Below are 18,937 nucleotides of genomic sequence, written 5' to 3'. Positions count from 1 at the left end.
TTTTTAGCATGGTCTCTTTGAACCATCTGTTTTATAGCCTAATAAATATTTATTGAATTCTGACCATTTTTATCTGTCCAGTTATTCTTTTTTTTGAACCCCTTGATGTGCATGGGGGTTAGGACGGCTCCTTCACAAGAAACGTTGTTGCTTGCCATTTTGTACATGATCTATAGTAGGAAAGAACAGGTTCCATGTGTGAGTTACCACCACACTGATGTTATGAAGCACGGGGCAACCATAGAAAGGTGTCTGAATATGAGGCTAGGGGGTCTTTGACCAGATGCAAATTGACTGCGACAGGATCAGCTGTATACATATCAGTAATGACGAGAAAGGGAAGTGAGCAAAGGAAGCAGGTAGGGGAAATATCACCCTGGGGAACTGATTTAGGATGAGGGGTCGAGACTCCCCTAATAGTACACAGTGAGCAGTGTGTCCGCTCTACCTTTCCTAATAACTAAATATAGACAATTATTTATCATGGGGGACAGCACATGGAGCTCAAACGACAATGTATGAACGCCTCTCAATGAGGGTAGCCTAATGCGGTAGCACATACATAGCAAATAATGACGTTTCAGTTCACGCTCCGCTCAGGCTCGTTCGATCGTTCCCTTGCCACACCCATGATTACGAATATTGACACCGATGGCTCACGTGCGCATGCCCATGATTCTGTGCGATAGAGGCCTGCCTCGCCTTTTCTCTCGCACCTATTCTGTACAGACATCCTTCGTTTTTACATGAAAAAGTCGTTTTGTTTTTTTAGGGCCTAGATGAGGCAGAGAAGAATAGAAATAGCTTTGTATCTATATTTCTTTACTGATTAATCACCCACTCCCCGGTTATTGCATCAAGGCCCTGCCCCTCTGATTCCCGACCGGCTTCCTGTGTTTGTGCGGTTCTCACTAGCCAGGGAGCGAGGAGGAGCAGAACTGGGAGTTGAGCGAGCGAAGGGCCGAGCTGCCACCTCAACATGGAGTAGCCTAGTGTCCTCGACAACAGTAGCGGACCACAAAGAGGAATACTCGAGGGGTTGTTTTTCTACAAGGATGCGCCGCAAATGATACCATATCAAAGATTCCACAACGCGAAGGAAGGATCGGTTTATATTTAAAAGATGGCGAACGACTCTCCTGCTAAAAGTCTGGTCGAAATAGACCTGGCTTCATTGCGGGTGAGTGGTGGACAAGGGCAGTGTCTTTTATTTAAAGATTAGGCTACCCCCAGATGTAATCTATTCCACTACAGTGAGTTAACGTTATATAAAACAATGCGAACAGTTTTACCCAATAAAATATGGAGACATTTTCGGGGTTACCATTTTTGGGAGGCTTATTTATTTATTCTTCGGATCGAGAGAAAGCTGTCGTGCTGCCTGGCTTTCCTTTGTTCGAAATGCATTTGGCATGTTGTGGAGATCAGGGCGCAACAGCTGCGTTAATCTAGGTCACATTTTTGCAACAATTATTCAAAAGCATTTTCAATTTTTTTTTATGGTTGTGTAAAAAATATATATCTTTGACTCGTTTCAGGATCCAGCAGGGATTTTTGAATTGGTGGAAGTGGTCGGAAATGGCACCTATGGACAAGTATACAAGGTTTGTTCCAATATATATTATTTTCTTCGTCTGTGGCCTAATCTTCGATACTGATTTCTGACACTAAATCGCTAACGTTACATTGATGCAGTTTTGGCATTGATCATCGAAAACATCCAGATGTCATGCTTGTGTGATGGAATAGATTCATGTCAAGATGTCTCGTCAGGATGTTTGCCATTGCACCCCAATAATCCCTGGTTGGATTGGTAAAGGTGATGTCCCTCTGTGTATTATTGCTTGTAAAAACATATTTGGTGAAATATGGAAGGTAGCTTGCAATCAATCCATGCACCACTCCATTAACCCAAGCTCCTCTGTTTCTCATCTTCTACCCAGGTTAGGCCTTTAACGCTCAGTTAATTTGTTTCTGAAGTTGACTTTTTTTCTGTTAATTCCCATGAATATTTAGAAGTAAATGGCAACTGGGTTTGCAGACAGGTGTTACTATGAGTGTTTTTAAAGTGCAGCACATGTCCTACATCACATCCTGCTGCGGAGAGAGGGGGGAAAGGGAATCGACTACTGCTGCCTGACGATCCAGACTAGGACTTGCTTCATAGACAATTTGGTTAAGTAAAATATCATGTGTTACACAGCAGGCTTTCCCCCCCTCTCTCTCAACCATCTGTTTCTTGGTGTCACGTTTCTCTGTGAAAACTATCATAGTGACTGTTTAAAGTAATTGTTGAAATGTACCTTTTTTGGAGAATTTGGTGGGTTCCGTCTCTTGGATTTTGAGGATGAGTCTGACCCACTATTGGTGACCTACCTCTCTTCCCCGTACCCTCATTTCCATTGGAAGGTCTGGTCTGTGTTTAACCCCTCCTTTCAAACAGGGTGGTTCACAGGGGCTGCAGCAGTGCTGTGTCCTGGGGCTATTCTCTTAACTATCAGGAGCAGGGTAGTCTGGACTCCTGACTGAGGAGAATCAACAGTGGTAGTCTGGACTCCTGACTGAGGAGAATCAACAGTGGTAGTCTGGACTCCTGACTGAGGAGAATCAACAGTGGTAGTCTGGATGTTCAAACGGAAAAGCAGGACCATTCATCTGATCCAACCCCGTGGAACAGAGGGCTTTAAAGACCAATGCTGTTTTCTTTTGGTCATGTGACCCCATTGGTAATGGAAAACTTGCTTGCAACATCTTCCTTCCATGAACAGATGGCTTCATGGGTCTATGTGGAGAGAATTATTTACTTTGAGGTTTTTGTCACTCACTCTCAATCTCTTTACGGCTCTTTCTAAATTTCACCAAATGATTGACTAGAGTTTATTGGAATTGGTGCGTTAAAACGTTTACATCAAAGGCTCATATGGGCCTTATGCTATCTTTCGCTATTTATAGTCAGGCAGAGCCTGGGCCATTCTTCCACACTGCACGGAATAGAATGGACGTCCTGCAAAAGGGCCCCGGGCTGGCTGTGTATGTGCCTGTTTAGTTCCGCAAAATGGAGGACATCCTTGGTCTAAGTAAAGCCAAAGTAAAGCCAACTTGTCTGTGGCAGCTGGTTTGAAAGATGGAGAACCAGGGGGTAATATTTTTATCCTGAAATTCATACGTCTTCATTTTCTGTTCTGCAGACAGTTCGGTCGACATGCTCTGGTTTGCTGTACATTTTCACAGCAGACAGTCCCAAAGCCATTGGATGTCAGAGGTTTACTGTATGCCAACTTCTAACCTACATAATTGTCTTGCCAAATAAAGGCAGTTTGTTTCAATCAATTATTCCCCTTCCTCTAGTGAGACTGTACTGTGAACTGCAGGTTATAAACTAGGCTAATATGTAGCCCAGTTATGTACACTACACATACACTACAGCTGTATGTGGACACCTGCTCGTTGAACATCTCGTTGCAAAAAAATGGCCATTAATATGGAGTTGGTACCCTGTTTTCTGCTATAACAGCCTCCACTTTTCTGGGAAGGCTTTTCACTAGATGTTGGAACATTGCGGCGGGGACTTGCTTCCATTCAGCCACAAGAGCAGTAGTGATGTCGGGCACTGATGATGGGCGATTAAGTTTGGCTCGCAGTCGGCGTTCCCAAAGGTGTTCGATGGGGTTGAGGTCATGGCTCTGTGCAGGTCAGTCAAGTTCTTCCACACCGATCCCGGCCAACCATTACTGTATGGACCTCGCTTTGTGCATGGAGACATTGTCATGCTGAAACAGAAAAGAGCCTCCCCCAAACTGTTGCCACAGAATTGGAAGCACAGAATTGTCTAGAATGTCATTGTATGCTCTAGCGTTAATATTTTCCTTCGCTGGAACTAAGGGGCTTAGCCCAAACCATGAAAAACACTCCCAGACCGTTTTTGCTCTTCCACCAAACTTTACAGTTGGCACTGCATTGGGGTAGGTAGCATTCTCCTAGTATCCGCCAAACCCAGATTTGTCCATCGGACTGCCAGATGGTGAAGCGTGATTCATCATTTCACAGCCTCCAATGGAGGCAAGCTTTACACCACTCCAGCCAAAGCTTGGCGTTGCGCATGATGATCTTAGGCTTGTGTGTGGCTGCTCGGCCATGGAATCCCATTTCATGACGCTCCCGACGAACAGTTCTTGTGCTGACGTTGCCCCCAGGGGCAGTTTGGAACATGGTAGTGAGTTTCGCAACTGAGGGTCGACCAATTTTTATGCACTTCCGCACTCGACGGTCCAGTTCTGTGAGATTGTGTGGCCTACCACTTTGCGGCTTGAGCTGTTTTGCCTTGACATTTCCACTTCACAATAACAGCACTTACACTTGACCGGGGGAGCTCTAGCAGGGCAGAAATTTGACAAACTAACTTGTTGGAAAGGTGGCATCCTATGATGATGCCACGTTAAAAGTCACCTGAGCTCTTCAATAAGGGCAGTAGAATAACAGTTTTTATCTATGGAGATTGCATGGATGTGTGCTTGATTTTATATATACCTGTCAGCAACTGGTGTGGCTGAAATGTACAAATCCACTCATTTTAAAGTTTGTCCACATACTTTTGTGCGTGTGTGTGTGTTTTTCCCCTACCTCCATCAGCTGCCTGACACCAATGCCAGGTTAGTGCAGTAACACTGTTAGTTAACTATCAGACAGACGAGTGAGCGTGTGGTCTGACTGAGGGGTGCTAGCTGGAACTGGAGGAGGAGGAGCAGCTGTCCTGGGCCCCAGACAGAGCCTGCATGGCCAGGCAGCTTCATTACAAAGCTGGTTTTGTCTCTGGCTCTCTTTGGGAACCACCACCAGACCCACTGAAAGGATGTGTTCATCAGTCGGGTCTCATGCTGAATAATCAACTAGCCCTGTTCCGGAAATACAACTTTCTATCTCTTTCTGTGAGCCTTTTTCTTGTTCTTTGCAAAGTAGTTTTTCACCCATTCAAACCTCTCACAATAAGACAATCAAGCACAGTCTATTTCGTCTTTTTTGAAGGCCCAAGCCAATTTCTTGCATATAATTACAGTTTTGAAACGCTGACGTTTTTTGGGGGAACTACTTCATCTATGTCCCCTTCTGTTTGTTATTTTTGTTTTCAAACTGTTTGCCTTGTGGGTATGTTTTTGTGACACTGTTCATCTCAGAACCAGACGCCACGGCCTGTTTGTTGCAGCTAGCCCAGATGACATCCAGTACCTCACTGAATGACTGACCTTTTCATTTGGAGCTTTTGACAGAAGCGGGTTGCAGGCACTCTAAAGAACTGAAATGCCATATCACAGCCCCGTGCAGCACGATGTGACTCTTCTGGATTCAAATGCCTGCAGCCAATCGCAGCAGCAGAGGCAAGGTGTCAGTGATTGTTGTTTGGGGCTCGTGCCAGGTTTAGATCTTACTGTTAAGCTCAGTGGTAGCTCAGGGGTTTAGATTGACTTGGCCAACCAGTTGAATGACCTTTTTGAAGTCTTATCTGTCAATATGTGGGTGTGACAGTCGAGGAAGGGTGACATCATTTTATATGCTTACTAGGGATGCAAATTTAGGTAAATATTGCTGTCGACTAACCGCCACCCTCTTTAACCGGTCAACAAACGTTACATTTCTTTCTACAGAAACTAGCCTGCTATGTATTCATACCAGGAAGGACATTTTTCATTAAGAGCTTAATGGAAAGATGCAACAATAGCAAGCCTATCGTCTTACAGTCAAAAGGCTGTAGCCTATTATTGAACATGCAGTTCCTGTAATGAAGCAGCTATTAAATAAAATGCCATTTTGAAACTTTTGTCAAAATGCAATTTGCGGGTGAACCGTTGTAAACAGCTCGCCTAATGCGACCGCTTCCATATGTGACAGAGATGGAAAATCTCAGTTAGAAACTAACACGGAACCCAAACAGGCTGCGCGCGTGTGCCAACATGCATACATTTATTTTGTCCCCCACACCAAATGTGATAACGACACACAGTTTAACTTCTCTAGGGTAGGGGGCAGCATTTGGAATTTTGGATGAAAAGCATGCCCAAATTAAACAGCCTTCTACTCAGGCCCAGGAGATAGGATATGTATATAATTGATAGATTTGGATAGAAAACACTCTAAAGTTTCCAAAACTGTTAACATAGTGTCTCTGAGTATAACAGAACTGATTTGGCAGGCAAAAACATGAGAAATCCATTCATGTAGTAGGATTTTTGTTGTTGTAGTTTTCTATTCAATGCCATTACATTATCAATCTGACTTGTAACTCTTCTACTTGGCTGGTTACTGTTTGTAATGATTTGTTTGCTGGGCTATGTTCTCAAATAATCGTAAGGTATGCTTTCGCTGTAAATCATTTTTAAAATCTGACACCGTGGTTGGATTCACAAGAAATTAATCTTTACAACTATTTTACATAGGGTTATCTTTTCTGAATTTTTATAATGAGTATTTCTTTATTTGAATTTGGCGCTCTGCAATCTCACTGGATGTTGGCCAGGTGGGATGCTAGCGTCCCACATACCATAGAGAGGTTAAATATCAAAACAGACTCTGAACCAATTATATTAATTTGGGGACAGGTCGAAAAGCATTAAACATTTATGGAAATTTAGCTAGCTAGCTTGCACTTGCAACCACCCGAGCCACTGCCTGTTCACCCCGCTATCATCCAGAAGGCGAGGTCAGTACAGGTGCATCAAAGCTGGGACCGAGAAACTGAAAAACAGCTTCTATCTCAAGGCCATCAGACTGTTAAACAGCCACCACTAACATTGAGTGGCTGCTGCCAACACACTGACACTGACTCAACTCCAGCCACTTTAATAATGGGAATTGATGGGAAATGATGTAAATATATCACTAGCCACTTTAAACAATGCTACCTTATATAATGTTACTTACCCTACATTATTCATCTCATATGCATACGTATATACTGTACTCTATATCATCGACTGCATCCTTATGTAATACATGTATCACTAGCCACTTTAACTATGCCACTTTGTCTACATACTCATCTCATATGTATATACTGTACTCTATACCATCTACTGTATGCTGCCCTGTACCATCACTCATTCATATATCCTTATGTACATATTCTTTATCCCCTTACACTGTGTATAAGACAGTAGTTTTGGAATTGTTAGTTAGATTACTTGTTGGTTATTACTGCATTGTCGGAACTAGAAGCACAAGCATTTCGCTACACTCGCACTAACATCTGCTAACCATGTGTATGTGACAAATAAAATTTGATTTGATTAATTTGTCCTGGGATATAAACATTGAGTTGTTACTTTACCTGAAATGCACAAGGTCCTCTACTCCACCAATTAATCCACACACAAAACGGTCAACTGAATCGTTTCTAGTCATCTCCACTCCTTCCAGGCTTTTTCTTCTCTTGACTTTATATTGCGATTGGCAACTTTCATAAATGAGGTGCATTACCGCCACTGACCTCGTTCGTCTTTCAGTCACCCATGTGGGTATAACTAATGGGGAGATGGCACGTGGGTACCTGCTTCTATAAACCAATGTGGAGATGGGAGAGGCAGGACTTGCAGCGTGATCTGCGTCAGAAATAGAACTGACTTGTATTTTATCCCGTGGCCAACGCAGACGTTCGTTGGCGCGAGTAGTGTGGGTCAATAATTGAATAAAAGATCTCTAAATTTATTTTGCAATGCTCACGCACGCGACGTGAACGGTGTAGTCAGACTGTAAGAGGGCTTTCACACCAAGTTGGTTTGGTGTGTTCCCCCCCAAACTGGTGCGTATACCCCCTTAGTCCGTTTACTTATTTAGTTCGGTTCGTTTGGACTGGTGTGAACTTTATCCGTACTAAACAATGCAGCATGGTTCTCTCTAAAAAGGGTGATTTTGGTCTGATTCAATTTGTACGTTGGTGCGGTTCGCTGCAGGTGAGAACGCAGTCCGGACCAAACGCAGAAAAATAACCTTTGTTTTTTTGACATCGTAACTTGACATCTCAAACTTTTATGTGAGTAGCAGCGCATTTATGAACACATCTGATGCAGGTTAGGGGAGACGAGGGCTGTACCGGGGATCTCGACTACTGAATATAGACTATTCAGGTAGCAGTTAGTGGCTATTCTCTCGCATGTTGTTGGAATACCAAATCGAAATTAATATGAAGATTTGGACACAAGTGATGCGTCAGGATACTCATGATTTAACGTGAGCATATTTGTCCTATAAACGTATGACTTGCACGGAGAAGTTGTTTTGTTGTGCACTTTTGGTTGGATTACTTTAAAGGTAAGGTAAGATATGCCTCATTATTTGAAGTTAAGTAAAACGTTTAGGTTTCAAACAATTATAGTGCCTGACGCTCACGTTGCAAAGTGATTGGCGACGCATTGATAGCCTGCCTACCGTTGACTATAGCCTATGCCTTCCGAATGGCAAGCGAGCTTGAATTACGAGTTGAGATTGAGAAATAAAAATAGTAGCTCTTTTTTTTTTTAATAGTGGCCATCTCAAAAACATTCTAAAACCACACGTTTACAGTCCAGTACCAGCTTTTTGAGGTGCTCTCGCGCTGTCTTGACAGGTGATGGGCTATTCCGCTCCTCGAACTAGGATCTGTATGCTGTGCGCATGTGATGTCTTAACGAAAATACATACGCGCCAATTTAATTCCACTAAATTATGCAAATGAACCAATAGAATGATATGCAAGACCAGTCAAATGTAGTTTCGACAGAGGTTACCCAGTAACATTCCTAATTCTCACCTTGCACTGGAATGAAAGCTAGTAGATACCGTTTCTCAACTTACATTTTTACAGGAGGACCCTTCTCAAAATGGGCAATGTGGTGGTGCTGGTGGCTGCTGTAATGTTACACTGAACATTTTAAAATGGCGGATCCTTTAGTTGTGGATGCAATAGCTTTGGCTATTTCCCCCAATCACATTGTTTTATACCAAATCGTACTGCCAGCGCCCCCCCTCCTTCTGCCTCTCAATATTTCTTAATTAATTGCTTATGATAAACCCTGGTACTAGTCCCAATTGCACTAAAAGCATCGAAATAGGAGGGAGGCGAAATACATGCTCGGGGGTTATGGCTTGCTGCAGCACTACAATCTCCCTGAACGGCATTGACATAGTGTTTGTGGGAAATCCGTCCTCTTCTCAGTACCCACAAAGTGGCAGTGGTTCTTCCTCCCCAGCCAACCCCATCTTCAGCATCCGGTGTCTTCATGGTGCTCCCCTAGCCACTGAACAATTGGCCGTTGTCTCATTAAGGAGAAAGTCATCAATATCCACACTGGTCTCCGATGTGCACAGCTTTGTATGGTTGATCCAGACTGTATCTAGTGGTCCTACGTCTCAATACAGTTAGTTGTTGGATTTGCAGTGTCTTCATATTACCACCATCATTTACATGATTTGTTTTTGCCTACTACTACACAGGCCATGACCTCCTAGTCCCATTGTGGTGGTAGGCTGAAGTTGTATGTTATTTCTATACCCCTGAAAAGCCTCTTCCTGCACTGACTGACTCCACAATGGGATTCTCAGATCAGTTTGATCTCTTCTTTGGCCCCAGACCAGCTGGCACTGAGAGATGGGATGGAGAGCCCTCCGGTGCGTCTGAGAAGAGAAAATGATAGCGATAAAAACAAAACCTGAAGAATTCATTAAGTTCTCCATTGGTGCGTGGTATGTGGGGGAGGATTCCCTCTACTGGGCTGTACAGAATGGCCATATATAGACCTAGTTAGCCAGCCACTCTGTCTGTCAGGCCTGCAGGGCTGGTGGTGCCCTAGCGCTCTTAATCCCTATGATGTGCCAACCTCTCTTAAACATCATGCCTCTTTCTCTTCCCTCACCACCCACCGGCTTCTACTCTGCAGTCCATGTCAGCCGAATCTACAGGGATGCTGGGGGAATATACCCACAGTCCCGTGGTGCTGGCAGCTCCTGTGACCTCTCTTTTGCACTCCATTGCTTTCCTTCCCCCTCTCTCCCTTCTCTTGCCCCCTTCTCTCGTTTGACCTGTGTGTAAACCATTTTACTTCTCCTGCTTGCTCATAACCTCAAATCATCCCCCTACCCTCTCTCTCCCACTCTTTCGCTCTCTCGCCCATGTCCGCTTTGCCAGGGGAAGTACTTGGCAGGTTTGTGTGGACCCAGGGTGAGAGGTCTGCTGCAGCTTTAAATAGCTTGGCCCAGTTCTGTGATTTGTAAGGTGCACACTGAGGGTCACTGGTTCCAACACTCTGTTTGACACGGTGCCATGTCTCTGTGATCGAGGCCACATGTAACCCCCCCTTGCAGGTACAGAGGAAAGGTCATAGGTCATGAGATCGTCGAACCCTCTGTGGCAGTAACGCTGAAAAGGACCCATACTGGGCTAGCTTCCATATTGTATTTGGGCTATTGCCTTTATATTGGCTTTGCTTTCACATTTCATCTGTCCTAAAATGGCATCAGAAACTTGTAGTTGGGATTTCAATTTCCTCACTTTAAGCTGTCTTTATTATGGGAGACATAAGGATGAAGATGAGACACCTGAAACCCCACCTCTTTCAGGAATACCTAGGATAGGATAAAGTAATCCTTCTCACCCCCCCTTAAAAGATTTAGATGCACTATTGTAAAGTGGCTGTTCCACTGGATGTCTTAAGGTGAACGCACCAATTTGTAAGTCGCTCTGGATAAGAGCGTCTGCTAAATGACTTAAATGTAAATGTAAATGTAAGATAATTTAACGGCGCTTAATTTTTCCTTGAATGAAAGGCAAACTTCCCAGGATCTAAACCCATGACACCACCATAGAGCAAGGTTTCTAAACTCAGTCCTGAGCCCCCCCCCTCTCCTTGGTGCAGGTTTTGGTTTTTGCCAAAGCACTACACAGCTGATTCAAATAATAGCTTGATGATGAGTTGGTTATTTAAATCAGCTGTGTAGTGCTTGGGGGGACCCTGCCATTAAAGGATGTAGATGGGCTAAACAAAGGAGAACTGCCGGTGACGGATGATGCAACACAGACGCAAGCACACCTGTCTGCCTCCTAATCGTCTAGACATCCCCAGTCTCTGCCCCTCCCTGTCTTTTCCTCCTCTTCCCCATCTCTCCTCTCTGTACCACTTAGCCATCTTTACCCAGGCTGCCATGTGGGTAGTGGAGGGGGTAGGCCAGGCAGGGTATGGTGGTGCTGTCTGTCTGTATGGAGGTGGGTATCTTCCAACTAATGCTAGTGATTTTAATGCTTTTTGAGAGTTTTTTTGTTCGATTCTTTACAAATAATCACTGTTTTCGGTATATTTTTGGGGTGGACATTAAATGCACTTTGCATTATGTGGTTTGAATGATGTAACACAGAATAAAACAATTAATACAATTTCATGACGTTTTATTTGATGACTACTATTTTAATTCCAAGTCATCTCATCTCTGTAGAGCTGCAGCCTACGCTGTCTGACAAAATCACTATTTTAGTAGTTCATCAAAGTAAAGAAGGCATTCTTTTATGACTGCTGAATACCAACTATCTTTTATGACTGCTGAATACCAACTATCTTTTATGACTGCTGAATACCAACTATCTTTTATGACTGCTGAATACCAACTATCTTTTATGACTGCTGAATACCAACTATCTTTTATGACTGCTGAATACCAACTATCTTTTATGACTGCTGAATACCAACTATCTTTTATGACTGCTGAATACCAACTATCTTTTAGATCATGTATTTTCAGATCGAGATTCTTCTCTCCATTTCAGTTCCTATAAAGACCGGACTAGTAAGAGCGCAATGGATTATGGTTATTGTAGTTAATTAATACGTTTTCTCCCTTAAACTAGAGTCAAAAGTTTTGGCAAGCCTTCTCATTTAAGGATTTTTCTTTATTGTACTATTTCCTACATTGTAGAATAATAAAGACATAAAAACTATGAAATAACACATGGAATCATGTAGTAACCAAAAAGTGTTAAAACAAATCAAAATATATTTGAGATTCTTTAAAGTAGTCACCCTTTGCCTTGATGACTGCTTTGCACTACCTTTGCATTCTCTCAACCAATTCCATGTGGTAGTCACCTGGAAGGCTTTTACAACAGTCTTGAAGGAGTTCCCACATGCTGAGCACTTGTTGGCTGCTTTTCCTTCACTCTGCTGTCAACTCATCCCAAACCATCTCAATTGGTTGAGGTCGGGTGATTGTGGAGGCCAGGTCATCTGATGCAGCACTCCGTCACACTCCTTCTTGGTCAAATAGCCCTTACACAGCTTGGAGGTGTGTGTTGGGTCATTATCCTGTTGAAAAACAAATGAGTCCCACTAAGTGCAGACCAAATGGGATGGCAGATCACTGCAGAATGCTGTGGTAGCCATGCTGGTTAAGTGTGCCTTGAATTCTAAATAAATCACTGACCGTGTCATTAGCAAAGCACCATCATACCACCACTCTTCATGGTGGGAAACACGCATGCGGAGATCATCCATTCACCTACTCTGCGTCTCACATAGACACAGAGGACAGAAGGACAGATATCCTCCGGGCTAATGTCCACTGCTCATGTTTCTTGGCCCAAGCAAGTCTCTACTTCTTATTGGTGTCCTTTTTTAGTAGTGTTTTCTTTGCAGCAATTCAACCATGAAGGCCTGATTCACACAGTCTCCTCTGAACAATTGAGGTTGATCTGTCTGTTACTTGAACTTTGAAGCATTTATTTGGGCTGCAATCTGAGGTGCAGATAATTGCTTATTTCTGAGGCTGGTAACTGTAACGAACTTATCCTCTGCAGCAGAGGTAACACTGAGTCTTCCTTTCTTGTGCCGGTCCAGTTTCATCGTCGAGCTTGATGATTTTTGCGACTGCAGTTGAAGACATTGTGAAAGTTCACATTTTTCAGATTGACTCACCTTCATGTCTTACAGTAATGATGAGCTGTCGTTTGCTTATTTGAGTTCTTGCCATAATATGCGACTCGTTTCAGGAAACTAGGCTTATGTCGTGTGTCACTACTTCACAGGAGCACCATTTCAATGAAAACTTTATATACATTTTATCAATCAAAATTTACTCTGGCTATCTACTCTGATTTCAGAGCACTCCTCTGTGTGAGAGCGCAGAATAACTGATGAATTTAAGAACGCCTAACGCCTGTTTCCATTTTTCCGGTGTCAGTAAACGTTGGCAAAGAAACGTAAATTGTTGCCAGCAGCACAGTTGCAATCACCAACGCTCTGGATGACATAAAAACAGCCTAACTAGCTCTGTTAGGGTGAGTAAAATGGTCAGTGAACGGTTCTCTCATCTTAGCCAGTTAGCTTGAGTGCTTGACTTGTTGTTAGGACAGAACGCTCAGATCAATCCATGGAGAGATGGGTGGGGCTAAAGCTTAAGAGGGTGTGAACAATGCTGAATTGGTGTAGACAAAGCTCTCCAGCAGGTACCAAAACATTCAAAGGTCATTTTCTCAAAAGTGAAGTTCCAAGTTTCAAAGCAGAATTTCTTTCCCATTGTTCCTCAAATGCAGTGTATGATATACCACTGTGTATCTCTGTGCCTCTGCTTTTGTCCAATGTATAAAAAACAACACAATTTCGAATATTGCTACATAAGACGGAATCAAGGCGGTCAGTCACATACGGACTTGATCTTTTACCAAATAGGGCTGTCTTCTGCATACCAACCCTACCTTGTCACAACACAACTGATTGGCTCAAATGCATTTAAGAAGGAAAGAAATTCCAGAAATTAACCTTGAACAAGGCACACCTGTTAATTTAAATGTATTCCAGCTGACTACCTATGAAGCTGGTTAAGAGAATGCCAAGAGAGTGCAACGCTGTCAAGGCAAAGGGTGGCTACTTTGAAGAATGTAAAATATATTTTGATTTGTTTAACACTTTTTTTGGGGGGGTTACTACATGATTCCATATGTTATTTCATAGTTTTGATGTCTTCACTATTATTCTACAATGTAGAACGTAGTACATATGAAGAAAACCCCTTGAAATAATAGTAGGTGTGTCCAAACTTTTGACTGGTACTGTATGTAGAATATTTGCCCCCTACTACATCGCACATTCAGGCTAGATCTGATTTATCTCCAAAGAAACTGCATTGAGCTAAAAAAAAACGAATAAATGGAACTGAAATAACTGACGTCGGCCAATTAATTGTTTAAAAAGCGGGGGGAAAATAATTGTAATTTTGATTATTCGCTCTGCACTACCTCCCAGGACAAACTGTGTATTGCTGGGAGGACTCCACACATTAAAGGCTGGCTGGCCAACCCAGGAGGAGGATTTGGGGGAGCATCAGAGCGAAGCGGCAAGGATGATGCTGGCCTGGGTTCCATTTTTGCTCCTTGTTACATCCACTAGGCCCTTTGGTGTACCCAGATCCTCCCAGTCCGCTAATAGTTTTTCGGTCAGATCTGTTTAACCCCAAAGTGGTACGGGCGAGGGACCAAAATGGAACCAGTATGAAGACAAGTTAGAGATCCTCTTGAACATTCATTCTCCTATAAACAGATCTATGTTTAGGTAACACCTGTAGGTGTGTGTGTGTAGCTTTGGAAACATGTCTCTGTGAGGTGCTCCAAGCAGCGGTGTTGAGCTCCAGTACACAGACCTGTTAATGTGCCCAATTTGTAAGTCGCTCTGGATAAGAGCGTCTGCTAAATGACTTAAATGTAATGTAAATGTGCTCTATGCAGCAGGAAGCTAACCGGGCCTGCTCAGTTAAATGGTGCTAGCTGTGGTTTAACCGCTATTTATAGCCTAGCCTTCCACAGTTGGTGGAGGCACAATTGTAGGTTAGTATGCTGGGAATGGGAGTGGAGGGCCATAGGCAGTAGGCATGTCTCAGTGGGTTAACCCCATGGTGTCTGCACAGACTGTAGTCTAGCTCCTATTACCTTCTCGGGTACAAAAATGATCACAGATCGCCCCTTTAATCTCTGATCTAGCAAGGTAGTATTGGTATTTGGTACTAACGCTGGAAACCTTAGCTTCAATTCCACTTGAGTGCACAGACCAGTGATGGACAGCCATTGAAGCCAATCCCTCTGGGATCAATCAGCTGGTCTGGTGTTGAATGTGTCACCCACTCTGTGACAGGGCCACGGTCTCACCCTGTTTCTTCAGAGGCCGTGTCTAGACTTGACAGGTCATGCAGCTTTAGTGTTCTGATCATGGAATTCTGAATGCATCTACACCTACATTTTTAAATGTCTACCGTGTCCAGATTCCCTATATTCAAACGTCAGAATGTATTTTTATAAACTGTGGGATAAGCTAAATATGATGACACAACTGATGGCAGTAGATAACTACTGTAGCTAACTAGCCAGATAACCTGTTTTAGCTAGCGAGCAACACTAAAGGTTTTGCAAACGGATTAGCGTATCTGTAGGGACAGACTACTGTCCGTCTGGTCATGTGACTACTAGGTGCGTCTGGTCATGTGACTACTAGGTGCGTCTGGTCATGTCTACACTTACATGCGACTTCTGCTATCAGAATACAAGGAAGGCATTGAAAAGATGGTCGAGACGCACAAAAGTCGCTTTGTGTTCCGATCTGTCTCGGCCACCTCAGTCAGGGCGCATTCAGGCTACAGAAAGTGCATACAGTGGGTGACGTCATCAGCACTCCTCACAAAAATCTTGTTTTGGGACTGAGGCACCTTTTCATTATAACGGTGGAGGAAATACATTCCTAGCATGTGAGGAATATGTTTCCTGGCCTCATAAAAGCTAGCCACCTAGCTAATATTTAGAAAAACACTTTTTGTTGTTGTTTGGATACAGTTAGCCTGATCTGTCCATGTGCTCACACTTTGTCTTCCCTACACACACAGTCCGCTGCAGCTCTTTTGTCTCTTCTCCCCCCTGCTCTGGCCCTTGCTCTAATGGCTGTCACAAGACCCACACATCCCCTGGGCCGTCCACACCACTGCCTGAACACAACTCTGCTTTGTCTGTGTGTAAGTGTGCGTGAGGAGCGACCCGCTGGGCCACCTCATTATCATACAGGGGCGAGACACAAAAGCCCCTCGCGAACGAGACGGCCTTCCCACCCAGTCTGAGCTTCAACAGACTTTCCTTTCGGTGTCAGGTTTCTCCCGTAGCACCTCGTCGGTTCAATCCGCTAACAAGCAGGTGAAGAAGACCACACTTTGAGTTTATTGAACGCAACTCCGTTTTTATGGCTGATACTCAATTAGGAATTTAGAGTCGTCTCTTCGATTGAGACCACAGCCCTTTTCTCTCCAAGTGCTGAAGGAAAACGTGTTCTCTATTGGAGTGTTTCTTCAGAGGCTGTAGCAGCTGCACTGTGATCAATAGCAGCTGCATTATTGACTGGTCTCTCCTCTCACAGCCCGTTCAGCTTCGGCTGGCTTCTCCACTGGCCTGAAGTGGCTGGCTCAACTCCTTCAGTCTCTCGCTGACTCTGTCACGTGTGGCTCTATATCCGATCGGAGAATGCACAGACTTCTACATGCTGTACCAAGGAGTAAACCACGACCTCTCCCCCCATCTCTTTCTGCCTGTCTTTGTCTGTTCTGTTCAGTCCAGGGTCTGTTAGTGAGGTAGGGTCAGCAGTGGGTCAGTTGGCTGGTATGTGTAGTAGATACAGTACAGACATCCATAGTGGGTGTGGGTCAGTCTGGTGGTTGTAGATACAGTGGTCTGTTAGTGAGGGTCAGCAGTAGGGTCAGCAGTGGGTCAGTTGGCTGGTATGTGTAGTAGATACAGTACAGACAGGGTCTGTTAGTGAGGTAGGGTCAGCAGTGGGTCAGTTGGCTGGTATGTGTAGTAGATACAGTACAGACAGGGTCTGTTAGTGAGGTAGGGTCAGCAGTGGGTCAGTTGGCTGGTATGTGTAGTAGATACAGTACAGACAGGGTCTGTTAGTGAGGTAGGGTCAGCAGTGGGTCAGTTGGCTGGTATGTGTAGTAGATACAGTCTGTTACAGACAGGGTCTGTTAGTGAGGACAGGGTCTGTTAGGAGGTAGGGTCAGCAGTGGGTCAGTTGGCTGGTATGTGTAGTAGGGGTACAGTACAGACAGGGTCTGTTAGTGAGGTAGGGTCAGCAGTGGGTCAGTTGGCTGGTATGTGTAGTAGATACAGTACAGACAGGGTCTGTTAGTGAGAGCAGTGGGTCAGTTGGCTGGTATGTGTAGTAGATACAGTACAGACAGGGTCTGTTAGTGAGGTAGGGTCAGCAGTGGGTCAGTTGGCTGGTAGGGTCAGTACAGACAGGGTCTGTTAGTGAGGTAGGGTCAGCAGTGGGTCAGTTGGCTGGTATGTGTAGTAGATACAGTACAGACAGGGTCTGTTAGTGAGGTAGGGTCAGCAGTGGGTCAGTTTGCTGGTATGTGTAGTAGATACAGTATAGTACAGACTCTGGGCCGTCTTGTGCTGCTGCTCACTAGACCATCTCTCTCTCTCCACTGCTCGTCTGGTTTGTGTTGAGAGGCAACAATATACGTTCCTGCTCTGTGTGTTTACTTTCTGTGTGTGTGTGTGTGAAGTGTAGCCTAGCCTATACATTGCCTGCCCTAAGGTGGATTAGCTCGTCACCCAATGCCTGTACCCCCCTCTACCCACCCCCTCTCTCCCTGCTCAAATGTCACCTTACATCTTCATCTGACCCCTCCCCCTGGTGCTATTAGCCCCCCATTACCAGCCAGCTCACCTCCCTGTTCACTGCCTCTGACGTGCTTGGCCAACCTTTATGGCAGCTGGGCTATATGCTTTAGCAGTGTGTGGCATAATAACATGGATGGATGGATGGCAGTAACAACATGGATGGATGACCGTCCATTAGCTCACAACAAACTGGCTTGCTCTATCTTACTACCGTCACGTAAAGTGACTTCAGCGTTCTGTCATTCCTCTGGGAAGCTCCGCCTCTAGTGGGAGATGGCCTACGTGTTGCCAGAGGATCGTTGACCTGAGAAGGATTTACAAGGAAGGAATGGGACCGCGTGGGATTTTCTTCTGGTTTTACTGGATGAATGTAGAAGAACCGAGGAGAGGGTTTCAGTGCTCTGTAGAGAGACTGTGTTGAATGGCCTACTAGCTAAATAGTGTGTCAGTGTGATCTTGTCTCCCTCTGGTTGTAGTCTAAGGAGCGGGGAGGTTGTCTGTCCGCCTGCTGAGCTCCAGTCTTTAGAGATGGAGAGAGGCCAGCACATCTGGCTGTGGTTAGGGGCTTTATGAAGTGTCTGGAGCTGCCTGCTCAGTGATAACCCCCTGCTTCAGGTTACCTCTCCAGGGCCACCGTATCAGGCCAGGGGCCCACTAAAGACCCCTGAGTCAGTCAGCTCCTTCCCTGGCTGCTGTGTCCAGACAAGGCCCCTGTAGCTCAGCTCCAGCAGGTTGGGATTGGAGGATGGGGCTTGAGTTGAGGTGACTGTTTGTGTTGTGTGATAGTGGAGGGGAGTTTAGGACTGATATGAGAGAGGGGACTGGCTGGAGCAATGTGGGTCCTCCTGAAGCCTTATCTCACACCGATTGGTTGATCGATCATCCTCTGCTTCCTGTCTATAGCCTACATTCCTTCCTGCTTTATTTTCTAGTCCACCCCGCCCCATGACCTGAATCTCAGACATGAGAAATCAGTGTGCACAAAAATACATTCACGTCACGAGTAGTGAATTGGCCTACATATCCAACAATGTTACGGTGATTCCTCTTCATTTTCTGGATAAAACCCACATTTTCTTCCAAAGATTGTCATCCAAGCATCATGCTTAAGGACTGCATTCTCTGGGCTCACGGAGTGGGGGAGTGGGGGGGCCCGCAGGGGGTGAAAACTGAACCTATCCAATGCACCTGTGACCTTTCACCTCGACCAAAGGCTTGCCTGTCTCGACGGGGACTCGAGTGATAAGTAATGTCACTGATGTTTTTATA

General features: G+C 44.6%; 1 protein-coding gene across 1 annotated transcript in view; it reads left to right on the top strand.

Moving 5' to 3' along the window:
* Nucleotides 1–679: 679 nt before the first annotated feature.
* The window catches only part of LOC115119403 (mitogen-activated protein kinase kinase kinase kinase 4-like), a 52,506-nt gene continuing 34,248 nt past the window's right edge, over nucleotides 680–18,937 (top strand). Inside the window, 2 exon segments of the mRNA XM_065018822.1 lie at nucleotides 680–1,180; nucleotides 1,539–1,604. Of these exon segments, the coding sequence (XP_064874894.1) occupies nucleotides 1,124–1,180; nucleotides 1,539–1,604 (123 nt within the window). The 5' untranslated portion in view covers nucleotides 680–1,123.

Source organism: Oncorhynchus nerka, linkage group LG5 (assembly GCF_034236695.1).
Source record: "Oncorhynchus nerka isolate Pitt River linkage group LG5, Oner_Uvic_2.0, whole genome shotgun sequence".
Lineage (NCBI taxonomy): Eukaryota > Metazoa > Chordata > Actinopteri > Salmoniformes > Salmonidae > Oncorhynchus > Oncorhynchus nerka.
This window is presented reverse-complemented; position numbering and strand designations above follow the sequence as displayed.